Genomic DNA, 14585 nt, shown 5'->3' on the forward strand with positions numbered 1-14585 from the left:
GTTGTCTGATCACAAGATGTGTGCTCAGTACTCCTTCACCACCAGATTATAATAAAGCTGCAATTGTAAAGACAGCTGTGTCTGGCTTTTAATAACCCTAGCCTATCTATTTTAAAGGAAAGAGGCGCTTCAATAACCATTGCTCCATTAGGCAGGGAGGGCTGCTATTCCCTGAGTGCAGTGCAGGGGTGTAGGAGGGGTTGCACAGCTGCCTGTCCCCCCCCACCCTGCCTGCCCCTGGGGTGAAGAGGCAAAGTAAATGGGCAGCACTGCCCAGCGCACCGACCAGCAGCTCCCTGGGCCTCAGAAATGAGGCCAGGGTGCTGCAGAGTGGTTCTAGCTGTAAAATAGCTTTGTTCCCACTGTCCCCACTGGGGAAGAAGCAGAGCAGAGCAGCGTGCCCTTCCGTGGCGCATCCTTACTGGAGAGCTCAGGGAGGGCAGCCCTCGCCTTGGGCAGGTCAGGAGGGCTGGGGGTTACAGCGGTGGCGTGGCTCGTCTGGCCTGTCCCCAACTTCCCATAGCTGCTTCCCCTTCCCTGGCAGGCTTTCGGCTGGGGGTAGCTGTCCTTCCCACGGCGCTGACCCGGCAGCTCCCAGCACCATGCCAGCGTTTCTGCACCGGCCAGGGCAGCTCCTGGCAGTGCTGGTGCTTGTGCTGCAGCCGTCTGGGAGTCTCGGTGAGTGCCGTTCCCCTGCTTGCTTTCCTTGCTTCTGTGGCTCAGCTTTGCTTATGGGTCATGTATGTAATAACCAGGTTAGTAAAATCCAGCGGCAGACCTTCCTCTGGCTGGGGTCACTGCTACCCTTTTTGTGCCTGATGTCCTGGTAAGGATGCTGCTAGCTGCCCATTTCTCCTCTCTAGCTGCACTTCTCGCAAAGAGCCACCCAGAATTCCCAGTGCTTTCCAAAATTCTTAAATTGGAGTAGGGATACCCCTGGGACCCGTGTTAAGTACAGCTGGCTCAGAGGCTCGAGCTCATCCCCGGGACAGCCCGGGGCCAGGTCCTGCGTCTGCAGAATTTCTCCTGGTCTGGATGGAGTTCAGAACCTGGGCGCAGGGAGCGCAGCACCCTTTGCCTCCATCATCCATGCGGTAGCTGAGATGTTCCCAGGGTCAGAGGATGACCTTACTGTAAGATGGGGAGAGTCAATTAGACAGGTAATAGGTTTTATGATTTAATTACGGGGGCTATAGTTAGCAGTTTGAGTGGTATCAGGACCAAGGTTGATGCTTGAGCCCTGAGGCAGCCTACAGACATGCTGAAGGCAGCTGGTCATACATCCCGCAGGCTGGCTTCAGTAGAGGAGGAGTGGGGGTTTGCTGATTATGTCTCTAGGAAGAGGAATAACTCAGTTTCTGCCTGAACATTGACAGTTCCTTTAAAAACAGGCCTTTTGAGAACCTTCTCCAGCATGCATAGCAACCCCAGCGCGTCCCTGCAAGGCATCTGCTGCCCCCAGCTGCTAGCACTGCCTTTAAACCCTTTTTTTTTTCAGTTCCTTTTAAATTTTTGTATTTATATTTTTCTTTTTATCTTTATTATTTTTATTTTTTTAATTTTATTTTAAATATTTAATTATTTTTTTAAAATTCACGGTGCTTCTCAGTCCAAATCCAAGCATTACCAACAGGGGTGCCAATACCTAAGCTGGAGCCTGGAGAAGATAGATCTGAGTACAGAGATGGTCTTTCCATGGGTGTTGGTATCAAAGGCAGCGTTGTCAGCACTGCCCCGGCACGATGCCGGCGTGGCAGCGCGTGGGGTGGGTGCTGCTGTCCCATGGTGTGAACCAGGTATGTTTTTAACAGAGGCGCACCGTGTCCTGGTGACCTGCCAGCACCCATTGCAAGCACGGGGAATCCCAGCTGCAGCTACTTTTAGTTTAATTTATTATTGCACTTTGTGACCAACCCCAAAATAATTCTCCTGGGAGATAATGTAGCTGAACAAAGAAGCTTTTCTTGGGACACTAGCGATGTGCGTGTGTGGCAGAGGTTATTTAGTTGGGGAATATTGCGAAGCTGACAGTGAGCTGCCAGCACCCTGGTGTGACTCCATCCCTGGGTGTGCAGGTAAGTCATACTGTGACCTGCTGGAGCCACTGCTAGTAGGAAAGGGCAGAAACAGCGTTGGATTGTGTGCAATGGAAGCGCTACATGCTTTGAGTCGCACTGATGACGCCTGCTCAAGCATGCTTATTGCCCCTAATCTCTCTGCCTTCACTGCTGCAGTTGTTAAACTGATTCGTCTTCTCTTACTAGAGGTGCAGTGAGCACTGGCCACTGTAGCTATGCTCGGTAAGAATACCCCTGCAAAGCCCTGTTTTTTGGTGATCCACAGAGGTTCAGTGTCCCGTCCCAGATATCACGCACGGACAGCTGAAACCTGCACAGAATTTCACCTACGGCAGCACAGCCACACTCAAGTGTGATGCAGGCTATGTCCCCGTCGGTGGCACCACGGCTGTGCGATGCCTGAGCAGTGGCAGATGGCATCCACGGGTGCCCGCCTGCACCCTCGGTATGTACAGATCTCTCTTCTCCTCACCTTCTCTCCCAGGTATAATTGGCTGCTGGTATTTTTCTAGAAGCATGGGCAGTGTTTGCAGGAGAGGGGCTGAAGGGTGGGCACCCCAGTGAGCTCTTTGGTGGCAGCATTCCCCTCTGCTCTTTCTTTGCCCCTGGGTGACATGGCCGGGCTGTCCTGGTGGGGCTGTCCCACCTTACTGCATGGTCCACCCATCGAGATGCTAAAGCATATGGGAATAAAGACTTGTTAGATTCACCGCATCCTTTGGTGAATTCATCACCGTTATTTTTTTCCATTTCAGTTTACCCTCGCCACATCCCACAGTGATGCTCAGGGTCGCTGCTCTCCCTTGCTGCTTGCTGGGGTTTCTATCCTTGCCCAGGGGGCAGGCTGGGCTCCCCCAGAGGCTCAGCTTCATCCCCAGTGAGTCTCTGGGGAAGATCTTCCAGCTCTGAGGGTCCGTGTTGTCCCCTGCTCTGGCACCAGGTCACTGTCCCTACCCTCCGGCTGTTGACCACGCGGACCGAAACCCTCAGCGCGAGTTTCCAGTTGGAACAATCGTGACCTACTTCTGCAGATCCGGGTACACTTTGCTCCCCGAAGTATCTCCGATAACGACTTGTCTTAAAAATTTCACATGGTCCGTAATCCCAAAGCTCTGCCAGAGTAAGTCTGCCATTTCCTTGGCTTTGCCAACAAAGCACGAATTTAATGATGTGGAGATAGTGCTGCTTGCCACGAGGACCGTGTTGAGCAGTGCTTTGGCTCTCACTAATAATAATTTTGCTGTTCGAAGGGTAGCGAGGGTGAAAGGAAACAGCTGCAACTCACATTGATGATTTATCTGTTCAAACAATGGTGCAGCAATGCAGCCAGTAACATACCATCGCTTCAGCACAGTTCATAGCTAATCACAGGGCTTGGCTCATTCTGCCTTCCAAAATAAATGGTTGTTATCACATAATTACCATCCCTCAGTGTGCCAGGTCTGGTTAGAGTTGTCTGTCAGCATTAACAGGCAGCCTGGCAAGTTTTCTGGGTCAGCAAGCCACCACGGTGGGAAAACACTCGCTGTGTGACTGTCTCCTGCTCTCCCCTTCTGACCCAAACCGCAGAAGCTCTTTCTGATGTTGGTGTTCCTCAGAGGTGCAGTGTCCCAGCCCGGCAATCCAGCACGGGAGAGAGATCACCCCCAGGAAAGCCGAATACACCTTTGGGCACCAGGCAGAATTTCAGTGCGAGCCTGGCTACGTGCTAAGGGGCAGCCAGAGGGTCCAGTGCTGGTCCGACGGGACGTGGAGACCGCCGGTGCCGTACTGCGACAGCGGTGAGTGTGAACGGCGTGGGCACGGCGGGTGCTGGGACTTGCATCTCTGCAGCGGGTAGGAAGAGCAGGAAGAAAACTGCATAACCTGAGCATCACTTCTCAGAGAAGGTGGTGGGAAGAGAAGGGGTCCAAGTGACAGCATTGAACCGCTTTGATGTTTTCATCTTCTATCGGAACTGAAATTGGTTACATGTGTTGAGTAATGGGACTTGCAGCCCTTTCTCAGAGGACTGTTCAAGGGGGTTATGAGACCCACAATTCCCTGACCCTGTTTATAAGCAGGGTCAGTTCTCATGGAAAAGAGGAGGGGAGAAGGGAAGGGCTGATGGGAGGGGATGGAGGCACATGTGGCACTACTGGCCGTGCTGTGCCGGCAGGTCGCTGTGGTTAGCTGGGCCAGTCTGGGAACTGGGAACAGTGAGGAGGACTTTTGAGGAGAGCAGCCTTAAGTATAAACGTTGGGAACTGGCTTCTGTTATATCCCTGCACTACCATCCCTCTGACTGAACGAAGAAAATCTTAATTTTTCCTCTCTCTGTTCTGTCATAGTTTGTGGTCCGCCTCCAAAAGTCACCAACGGGCAGCACTCGGGCTTGAGAAAGGAGCAGTTCCCCTACGGCTTAGAAGTCAAGTACAGCTGCGCGGAGGGTCTGTCCCTCATCGGGGACGCCTCCATCTACTGCACCTCCGACGACGGGGTGACCCTGGCGTGGAGCGGACCTGCCCCGGAGTGCAGGGGTGAGGCATTTCTCCCGTACGGGCTCAGACTGGAGGAGGACCTGGGTGCAATATTAGCGCTCGACGCGAGATGAAAAGCGAGCGGGGCTGCTGGGAGATCCCGCTGCTTTGGCTCGACAGCTCCGGACCGGGGCTGATCCCTGTGGAAACAGGAGAGCGCGGCTCTGCTGGGCTGATGGCCACCGGCCGGTCAGCGGAGCGGCTCTGCCCCGCCTGCCCTGGCTGCCGTTGTCCCTGGGAAGGGCAGCAGGCAAAGGCAGCGCTCCCAGCTCCGCTCTCTTCCCGCAGTGGTCCGGTGCCCCAAGCCCGCAGTCGAGAGGGGAAGGATGACGCCGCAGAGGTTCACGTTTCCCTACGGGGCGGCCGTGCGGTTCTCCTGTGACGAAGGCTTCATGCTGCACGGTGATGCTGAGAGCCGGTGCCTGGCCGACGGCGCCTGGCACCCCCCCCTGCCCACCTGCCAGCCAGGTGCGTGCCAGCCCCGGGCACAGTCGGCGGCCCTGTGACGGTGCAGGGAGGTTGGGGTGCAGCACTGTGTAGCTGTCTGTCCTTGGGGCTCCCTTAGTGCCTTCCCCTCTTTGTAGAAGAAAAAACTTCCAAAGCTGATGCTTACTAGGGAATAGCTGAATTTTTCTCGATGGTGCCGTGTAAAGGAGGCTCGCAGACAGGTCAGGAGACACCATCGTTACTCTTCAGCACACGTTCTTACTGACAAGTGTTGGTTCCGCAGACTCTTACGAATGGATGTCTGAACCGAGATGCTCTCAGAAAACAGCAAGTGTGTAACACCTCTCAGAGGCTGCTCTGACCTTCACCCTCCCCTCTTGAAGGGCTTGGGGAAGTAACTTTGCTTTAGTGTTTGGTTTCACAGCTCCCCAGACTAAAGTTCACCTGCACTGGCTCATTTTTCACAAACTTGGTAGGTTTTTCTCCCTCCATCATGCTGACCCGCTTGCTGAGCTGCCTTCTGCTCTGGGTTTTCCTTTCAGTTCTGTGTCCACAACCACAAGTGGCTAATGGAAAGCTGAAAAGCCCTTCAGATACTAAAATGTGGTACCAACCAAATGCGACAGTTACTTTTGAATGCCTTGATGGGTACCACTTTTCAGACGATGGAGACGTGTCTTTAGATGGCTCCAGGACAGCCACATGCTTGCCGGATGGCAACTGGACACCATTGCCCAAGTGTGTAAGTACCATAGTCTAGCTGAGTACCTGGATGGATGTTGTCTGACTTCTAATAAGAAAAATAACTGCTTAAACTTTTTAAAAGCTTCTGCTTTGGGGTACCGATGAGGGATGCAGTCTGTGTTGGGGGCAGTGCATGGCGAGTGGGGCAGATCGGACTCAAAGCTGAGGAGTGGGTGGCTCTCCACCTGCTGCAGTGCAACCTTACATGCCTTTTTCTGGGGTTTGTTTTGTTTTGTTTTTTAACAGAAGAAAGAAGGTGATGCTGATGTGTGCGAAGAGATTAATCATATTAAAACAGTCTTTGAATGTGGTGTGCCTATAGCAGAAGTGAAAACCCTGCTGGAAATACAAAAACTCTTCCTGGAGATTAAAAAGCTGAAGGTGGAACTAGAAGGCCTGGACGAGTGAGTCCTGTAACACACCGTAACGATCACTTTTCCTTTGATGAACATGCAGTTTGTGTAGTTGCAATATCTATAAGAAGGTTCTCGGTGAGTTTACGGTTCATGCTTGCATGCCTATAGCCAGAGGAACAATAACCAGTGTTTGGGAGACTGCTTTTGCCGTGCTGGATGCTAGAGCATAGAGGGCTCTTTGCTCTTTTCCTTGAATCTGACAAGCCTGATTCGCTATTTAACAAATGTATTGTTTCACATTATGTATTAGGAAGCACAGTAAGAGATTAAATAGAGCTTCTCTGAGTCACTGCACAAACCATGCTAAGCCGAGGGAAGGGGCACTGACATCCGTACAAGTAAACTTCTAGCTGAGACACATGTCCAGCGGTTCTGTCTGAAGGTGCTTTTGCTGTAATCTTCCGGCAGGTGGTTTGCACACATGCTGCACCCTCTGCCGGTACTGAACTCAGCCTGTCATAGCATTAGCAGATTTTTTTCTATCTAGAAATAGTAGTGAAGTGAGCATTTAGCTATGGGATTTCCTGTAATCTAGCTCGTGATTGCTCTTCATCTGGTTAAGGGTGGTTACATAGAAGAAGTGCATTTGTAAAGGCTTCTATTACCATTTTTTTTTTTTTAATCCCTGGATTCAAAAGAGGCAACAGGTTTCTGGCTCAGCAATCTCTCTTGGTGTCATCTTCCACGTCCCTATTTCTGGCAAGCAAATGCTAAGAGTAGATGTTGTATGTTTAAGTGTACAGAATCAGAGGGCAAAGATTATTCTTATTGCTTAATAAATGATGATCAGTTTATGTCACCCTGTGGTGCAGCCCTTCCCTGCAGGATTACAATAAAGATGGAGGTATAACCTGGGTTATCTCTTAATCTGTCATGTTGGCTGTAAATTAGGCAGATTTCCAGTTCCAATGATGGTTCTGATGGAGAGCTGAGTCCCAGCAGCCTGGGCTGGTCCTCAGGGTGCTCAGGGAGCTGCTGGTGCCTGGGCTCCGTGGGAGAAGGGAGAGCATTCACCTCCTGCACGAGTGATTTACAGCAGTGTATCATTGCCAGATGCTTGGTGTTATGAGTTGTTAGAGTTGCTTTAAATGTTACTAGAACCTAAAGCACCACACCCAAGGAAGAGATTGTGTCTCCCATCTTCACGCAGAAAGATGCTTTGGTAACACATCCTGTGTTTCACCACAACCTGGTGAGGATCTCTGCAATGAGAGGCGCTCCGACCCACTCCTGTCCTCCCTGCACCACGAGGAGAGCAGGGCTGCACCTTCCTGGTGTGGCACCTCGCTTCCCTCCGCGTTGAGCTCACCTGGGGCTGCAAACAGAAAGTGCCTTATCTCCCTGTGCCAGGCTCGAAACCCATAAGCATGAATAAGAGCTGGGTGTTACGTCCCACATGTACCAAGGAGCGTGCATTAGTAGTCCTGACTGATGTCAGCCGGGATATTTCAGAGCATTAGTCAGTACACAGATGTACTGGCTCACACTCACACCCATTCCTAATTACAAATAAATCAGGCAATCCAGAAAAAATTAACAAGCAATAAGGAAAATACTATTAGCTTTTGTTTCGCTAATTCTGCTTGTGGAAAAACTGTTTGCATTACCTGCCAGCAAATGAGTAGGCATTTTCCTATCCTGGATACGTCCTGGGGCTGAGTGGGAGTCTTTTCTGCTCTGGTAGCATATGGTTTTGGTAAAACTGTGCTAGGCAGTGCTCACTGCCCACCTCGGGTCAAATAAAAGGGTTGAGTTACTCCCCCATCCCTTATAGTTGGGCAGGAGGACTGGGAGGCTTTACCTGAGCATAGGGATGACAGTTGTCCCCCACCCCGGCTGCTCTCAGTGTCCCCACTGGCGGTTTCAGCTCCATGGTTCTGGAAAGATTTCCAATTTCCAAAGTTTGGCTGAGTCTGCTGCATCTCCTCCCAGCTTCAGAAACAGTCCCCTGGAGCCAATGGTGCTCCACAGAAGAGCACAGCAACTGCAGCAATGAAGCCTGGAGGACCAGGACAGGGGAAGCACCCAGGCACTCCAAGCTGCGGGGCACCCGCCAGGGCACGGGGGTCTGGTCACCCCGTGATGTTCCTGGCCTTGCTGGGGCTCCTAGGCATGCCTGTGGCTCACGGTGAGTACAGGGGCATGGGATGGGGGCCGGGGGGAGGGTCAGGTTGGGGACCAGCGAGACCTGCTTGATTCTCACTTTGCTCTTGGGGGCTGGTGGGGTGATACCACCCTCCTCCCTCAAGCCTGGACACCCATCGCTTGATGCTCTCATGGATGCAGCTCTGCTCGGTGTCTTTGCCCAGAGGGGAAGGCTGGGCCAGCCCAGCCACCCTCCTGGGATGCTCACTGGGGCTGGTGAAGGAGCCAGGGGATGGGGTCCTCACTCAAGGACATCTTCTCCTGTCACAGGTGACTGTGGGCCCCCACCTCACATGACCTACTCCAGACCATCCAGCGACGAGCCCACCAGCATCTTCCCCGTTGGATCCACGGTGATGTACATGTGCATCGAAGGCGCCATCAAAATCCCCGGGAAGGTGGACACGGTGAAGTGCCTGCCCGGTTCACGCTGGTCAAGACTGTCCGAGCCCTGCAGCCGTAAATACCTCCTTTCTCTGAAGCACAGCTCCCTTGCCTGTAAAATTTCTGTCCCTTACGGTGGCTGCTCTGCAATGGCCCCTCCTGACACCGTACGAACCCGCTTCCCTTGGCGGCTGCTCGTCAGAGCTGCTGAGGGGTGCAGGGTCCGTGCCTGTCGGCAAGGGGCTCAGTTGGACGGAGCCCAGGATGCTTCCATGCCTCCCGACCCCGGGCTGGCAGGAGCTGTGGAAGCTGCAGCATGCAATGCCCCACCGCACACGCATGCAGCTTCTGATTTCCTACTAAGAGCTTTGCCCACACGGTTAATGCATCATCACCTGCACTTTGCCAAAGATGCATTTGGCAGAGTAGCAGCCTGGTAAGAAAACAGAAGTAATTTGTGATGAACGTGAGGAGCTTTCCAAAAGCGCTGTAGCGAGAGCATTTCTGTGATTGTGAGGTTTATTTTGCATGCCTCCCGGCGGGCGGCTCTTCTAGACCCACTTTTCTTGACTTCCAGGGAGCTGTGGTGCCCCGACAAGGTTGCGGTTTGCTGCTCTGTCCAAGACGGACGCGAGGATTAATTTCTTTCCCGTTGGGACCAACGTGAGCTACGTCTGCCGCCCTGGCTACGAGAACACCTCGGAAAGCTCCCCCACCAGCACTTGCCTTGAAAACCTGACATGGTCCGAAGCTGCTGAGCTGTGCAGGAGTGAGTATCTCGGCTTTGCTCTCTCCGCTTGCCAAAAAGCAGGTCAGGTAGCTGCTCCAGCCCACGTGCTGAAATGCAGCCTGGTTGTCTTCCCAACAGCTACATGCTCAGTACAAAATAAGGTGGATATTTCTTGGATATAAGACTGAACAGCAGCAGTATCAATAATGTTCCTTGTTTGCCGCTGGCATAAACAGATTTGTTTGGATTTTCAGGTTAGGCAGTATGTTTGAGTCTGGACACAGCATATGCACAGGACAAATGGCAGTTTTCAATTCTAGTGCTGAGCTTCAAAATGAAGACAAAGCATGTATCTTGGTGAAATCCATGGAATATGGATTGTAGGATCCATATGTAAGATGATGTGGCAGCAATACATTTTTCACAGTCAGGTTACTGCCAATCTATTGAGATGGAAATATCTGCAACTGTTCCCCTCTGCCCTCCTGCGAGGTGCTTACTGCTGGGGAGCACTTACAGGGACCCACACCTTCACCTGCGGCCGATTCTGGCTCCTGCCAGCTCCATTGTGACACACGTGGAGTAAGACGCTTTGGTACCTTTGGGTACAACCCTCTAAGCCTGTCCCTTATTTAGACTTTTTTATTTCTCCATCCCCATGTGTTCTGCTAATGCTGGTCTCGTTCCCTGGCAGGGAGATCCTGCGGTGACCCGGGAGCGCTGCCCGCGGGCAGGATGGTCGTTCTTACAGATTTGCAGTTTGGTGCAAGAGTGAAGGTGTTTTGCGAGGACGGGTGAGTGGCGGGGCATGCCCCCAGCTCCGGTACACCGCTGCTGCTGCTGGAATACAGACTGCGATCCAGTGCAACGAGCTTGTGGGCACAGGCTGGGCTGCTATTTCACAGTATACCACTCCTACAGCGTTGCTCTGACTGCAGAGCGTGTGGCTGCTTTTCGTACTTGAATTACAGCTTTGGGCTGGGAAGGAATAAGACACAGCTGGAGGGAAGGGACTAGAGTCTGAGTTTATGGCTGCTTTTTCCTTCAGGAGTCGCCCAAAGGAAACTGAACTGCCCCAGGGTATATATCCCAGCAGGGCTGGTTGTACAGTCAGTTTGCAACGATAGACTTCAAAACAAGTTACTTAAAATGCTTCATCTTAACATATTTGAGATATATTAAATAATAAGGCTTTATGGTGGATTTTTTTAAATTCAGTGATGTTCAGCTGGAAAAGGGCACTGAAGCACACTTTCCATCTCAGTGAGCTGACTCATGCCTTCTGCCTGCTTCCAATATGCAGTGGACTGACCTGCAAAATTAAACTCTTGTAACTCCAGCTAGTGTTCCTCCCTCCCGAGCAGGAACTGACTGGCATCATCTGCCTTGTTCTGCCAGTCTTCACAGCTGTTCAAACATAACAGAGGTTTTTTTTTCTCCAGATGTTCCCTTAGGATGGACTTTACGGAAATGACAGCATGTCCCACCCTTTTGGCCTTCAGCTAATTTTTGGAGATATACATCAGGGTGGAGGGATAATGTTACCTATCTAAGCAGGATTGGATACTATCAATCATGTCCAAATGATGATTTTTTTTTTGAACAGGAGGGTGTAATTCAGAGATTGGGGAAGGTGTCAGTCCTGTCAGAACAAGATGTAACCACTTTAGTGAAACATAGCTGCCTCTTGCCCCTCGCTGGTCCCTGCTGCATGTAGTGGATGCATTTGAATGTTTGCAGAGAGCAGCTGAGAAGGTAATGCCAGCACGCTGCTGGCACTTGCTTTTCTGGGAAAGCTTTAGCAACACAGCTACACCCTTACAACCCAAAAGCAACGTGCTAGGGAGGAGGTGGCACTGAAGGACACCTGGCACCCCACCCTCTACCACCAGCACAAGGGACTTCAGCAGATCCAGCTGACCAGCCTCGGTAACGCAGCATCGCTGCGAAGCGCAGGGGCTGAGCCACAGCCTTTCGAGATGCTGCGTGTGCTCAGGAGGGAGCTCCTCACCTGCCACCTCACCCGGGTGCCAGCAGCCTGCAGCCCAGCACCGTTCTCTGCCGGGAAGCAGGCAGTGAGAAATAGTCTCTGGTTCAGTAGATCCAAGCATCCGTGTGGGAATCCACAGCTAGCCTCAGCGCTGCGTGGCATCCAGTGCGTGCGCTGCTAGCCACCTGCTGCTGCTTCTCCTGCCTTTGCAATGGAAGATGCGCTCTGCAGCGAGGCAAAGGAGAGAATCAAAGCAGATTAACAAGGATCCTGGCAGAGGGCAAGGTGAAGGAGCTCTCCTGTTAACCAGCGTGTATCTGCACATCTGCTCGCTTTAAAACTGCCTTTTCTATGCTGCTGATCACGCTGGTACCGGGAGGGGAAATTGTTTTCAGTTCCTGGCTAGTTACACATTTTTTTCTTTTCATGTCTATTTTCACTTAGGTACAAATTAGATGGGAGTCATTTCATCCAGTGTCAGCTTAAAGGAAATGATGTTGAATGGAGTAAACTTCCAACTTGCAAACGTAAGATTAATCCAACCTTACTTTTGACTTTGCTCCAGTAGATCCTGCATCCTGACCTCTAGTCTAACCTGCCTTCACACCCCTGTTTTTGTTGGTGGTGTGTGGCAGATCTGTCACCGACACTGCAGCTGAGAAACACCCATTTGGCTGCTGGTGCTGTATTTCAGCAGTTTTGTTCCCACAAGATCAACATATTTTCTCATGACTTTAAGTTTGCAGTGGAGATGATGGGGTGAGATTTCAAGGGATCATGAGCCAGGGCATGGCAAGTTCATTTTCTGTGAGCCTTGGAGTGAGGGGGAGAAAGACATGACAGCAGGAACACTTAAGAAACAAGAGAGAGAATCGAGACAGAAGGCAGGGCTATTTACCTGTCCTCAGTTGTCCAGAAAGTTTATTGCCTTCAGGAATCCTAGGTGGACCCAGGAAACATTTTGCATTTTCATTATTACTGAAACTTTTAGCAATACCCATGTCGATCTTCTTTCCTGCAGTAATTACCTGCTCTTCACCTCCTCAAATTAGCAACGGAAAGCATGATGGTGAAGGTGTAGAAAAATTCGCTTACAACACAACCGTGACTTACAGCTGTGAGTCTGGCTTCCAGCTCGTTGGAAATGTAAGCATCCGTTGCACGAGTGTGGACAAAACAAACGGAGTCTGGAGCGGAGCTGCGCCTGAATGCAAAGGTGGTTTCATCTGAATTTAATGTTTATTTTTAGTATTTAGTATGCACCGGCCTAAAATATTATGATTGCTTAGTACAGGACATGTCAGGTGTAAGTCATACTGCAGTTTTAAAAAGAAAAAGTGCAGTGCTGCTACAGTGAGTAAGGAATGAACCGTCTGTGCGGGAAAAGCATAGTGCTCCTAGCAATACCTGCTCTTTACACCCTAGAGAAAAGGACATCTGTCAAACAAGGAGCAAAAGAAATGGAAAGGAGTCCTGTTCCCCAAAGTGAGTCAAAATGATTCTATATTGAATCAAGTCCCACGTTTCCCAACTGAATTTGCTCCTTATCACATTTCTATCAAAAAATCCATTTAATGAATTTCACACCGTGATTTTCATTCTTTCAGGATCCCGTGGAAATGGCATCCAGCTATCTAAGAAGGCTTTGACCTGGGAAATGAAGCTCAGCCTTTATAAAAAGGCACTCCAAAATACCATCTCCTTCTCCCATTCTTCTTCCATCTCCAAGACACCAGGTCAGTCCTGGAGGCTCATTTGGAGCCGAGGGGAACTCATCAATGGGACTCCCTGCTTACTCCCAGTCCCATACCTGGAGTTTTCTTCCCCCCCCCCCCCCCCATGTTTCTCATCAGTGTCCAGGAATTGTGCTACCTCAGCCTTCAGATTTGTTCTACCTCTGTACAAAACCCAAAGCTACTATTCTCGTGGGACCAGCCAAGCATTCATGTGTCTTCCAAAGTACATGGGGATCTCTGGCATCCTCCCCCAAGCTGGCTGCTTTGAAAACTTAAAACGGTCCAAAGTTGCATCATTTTGTGGAAGTGAGTGATTCTTTTTTTTTTTTTTTTTTTGTTGTAGTCTTTTCTTCTATAATTTTTCTCTGTATAATTTGTATTTTTCACTGGTTGGGCATCTGGTTCAAAGCTGGGGTTTGAGTGTACTGACCTCCTCCTCTTACAAAAGCTTTGCTTTTTATGAAACGTATTTTCATTTATCAATTGTTTCCTTGCCATCGTGCTACTACAGGTTCCATTTAACTCAATTTTTGCCACATTGAAAAGCAAGAGATACCTTTGTACCACGTAACCTTCAGAGTGCTGGGGCTTCTGTCCCCGTTCCGACAGCGAGGTCACTAATGCTGATCTTGTTCCACATCAGTGAGGTCGTGGGCAGCCAGAAGGAGCTGGACATGGCAGAAGTGCTGCTACAACAGGTTCCCCACCCGCTGCAAAAGATTATTTTACCCATAACGAAAGGGTGAGTGTCAGCTGTGTTGGAAACTATGTCTGAGAGGGAACTAGAAGCATTTAATTGTAAGCAATAAAGGCAAAACGCTCACCAGAGGGTCTCGCTACCCAGCTGGAGGCTGGTGAAAAGCACTTCTCTGGTGTCAGGGTCAAGCTGGACTCCCCCATCCCTGAGCCACGTCTCTTGGGTCAACAGCAGAAAAATTGTCACTCCTGTGGTGTGGTGGGTTTTGTTCGTGAATCTGCACAGCCTAGGGCTGTAACATGAACGTGATGAGGCTGGTGGTTAAGTCCAGGTCCAGAAATGCCCCCGTGTATGTCCAGCGTGGCCAGGAGGGATTTTCCCCATTGCGCCATCATTTCTCAAAGGTGGGGTTTGTTCCAACCTGCTAGCATTGCCAGGCTGGTGGCTGGGACCAAAAGCCCAAGGTATTTGACTGGACTGCTAAAGAAAGAATCCAAGAACCTCCCTAGTGGGGCTAAAGGTGGGTAACGGGGCTGCATGGTTGGGCGCTTGTGGAAGTGTCTGTAGGAAAGATGTGGCAGTGGTGTCAGTGTATGAAAAGGGCTCCAAGAAGGGTTTTGCAGGCTTTAAAGGAAATATTTGGTGATGTTGTGCCCTCAGTAGGAGCAAATGAAGGCTAGAAGCATCCTAGATGATACA

General features: G+C 50.8%; 1 protein-coding gene across 1 annotated transcript in view; it reads left to right on the forward strand.

The window, feature by feature from the left end:
• LOC102052627 (uncharacterized) overlaps positions 1 to 14585 on the forward strand; it is a 77437-nt gene that overhangs the window by 9744 nt on the left and 53108 nt on the right. The window contains 17 exon segments of the mRNA XM_055728313.1: positions 209 to 678; positions 2344 to 2523; positions 3019 to 3198; positions 3677 to 3859; positions 4409 to 4597; positions 4886 to 5065; positions 5587 to 5786; positions 6035 to 6192; positions 6613 to 6643; positions 8343 to 8808; positions 9311 to 9502; positions 10158 to 10257; positions 11898 to 11980; positions 12475 to 12669; positions 12879 to 12938; positions 13061 to 13495; positions 13799 to 13887. Coding sequence (XP_055584288.1) covers positions 209 to 678; positions 2344 to 2523; positions 3019 to 3198; positions 3677 to 3859; positions 4409 to 4597; positions 4886 to 5065; positions 5587 to 5786; positions 6035 to 6192; positions 6613 to 6643; positions 8343 to 8808; positions 9311 to 9502; positions 10158 to 10257; positions 11898 to 11980; positions 12475 to 12669; positions 12879 to 12938; positions 13061 to 13495; positions 13799 to 13887 — 3391 coding nt within the window.

Source organism: Falco cherrug, chromosome 16 (assembly GCF_023634085.1).
Source record: "Falco cherrug isolate bFalChe1 chromosome 16, bFalChe1.pri, whole genome shotgun sequence".
NCBI lineage: Eukaryota > Metazoa > Chordata > Aves > Falconiformes > Falconidae > Falco > Falco cherrug.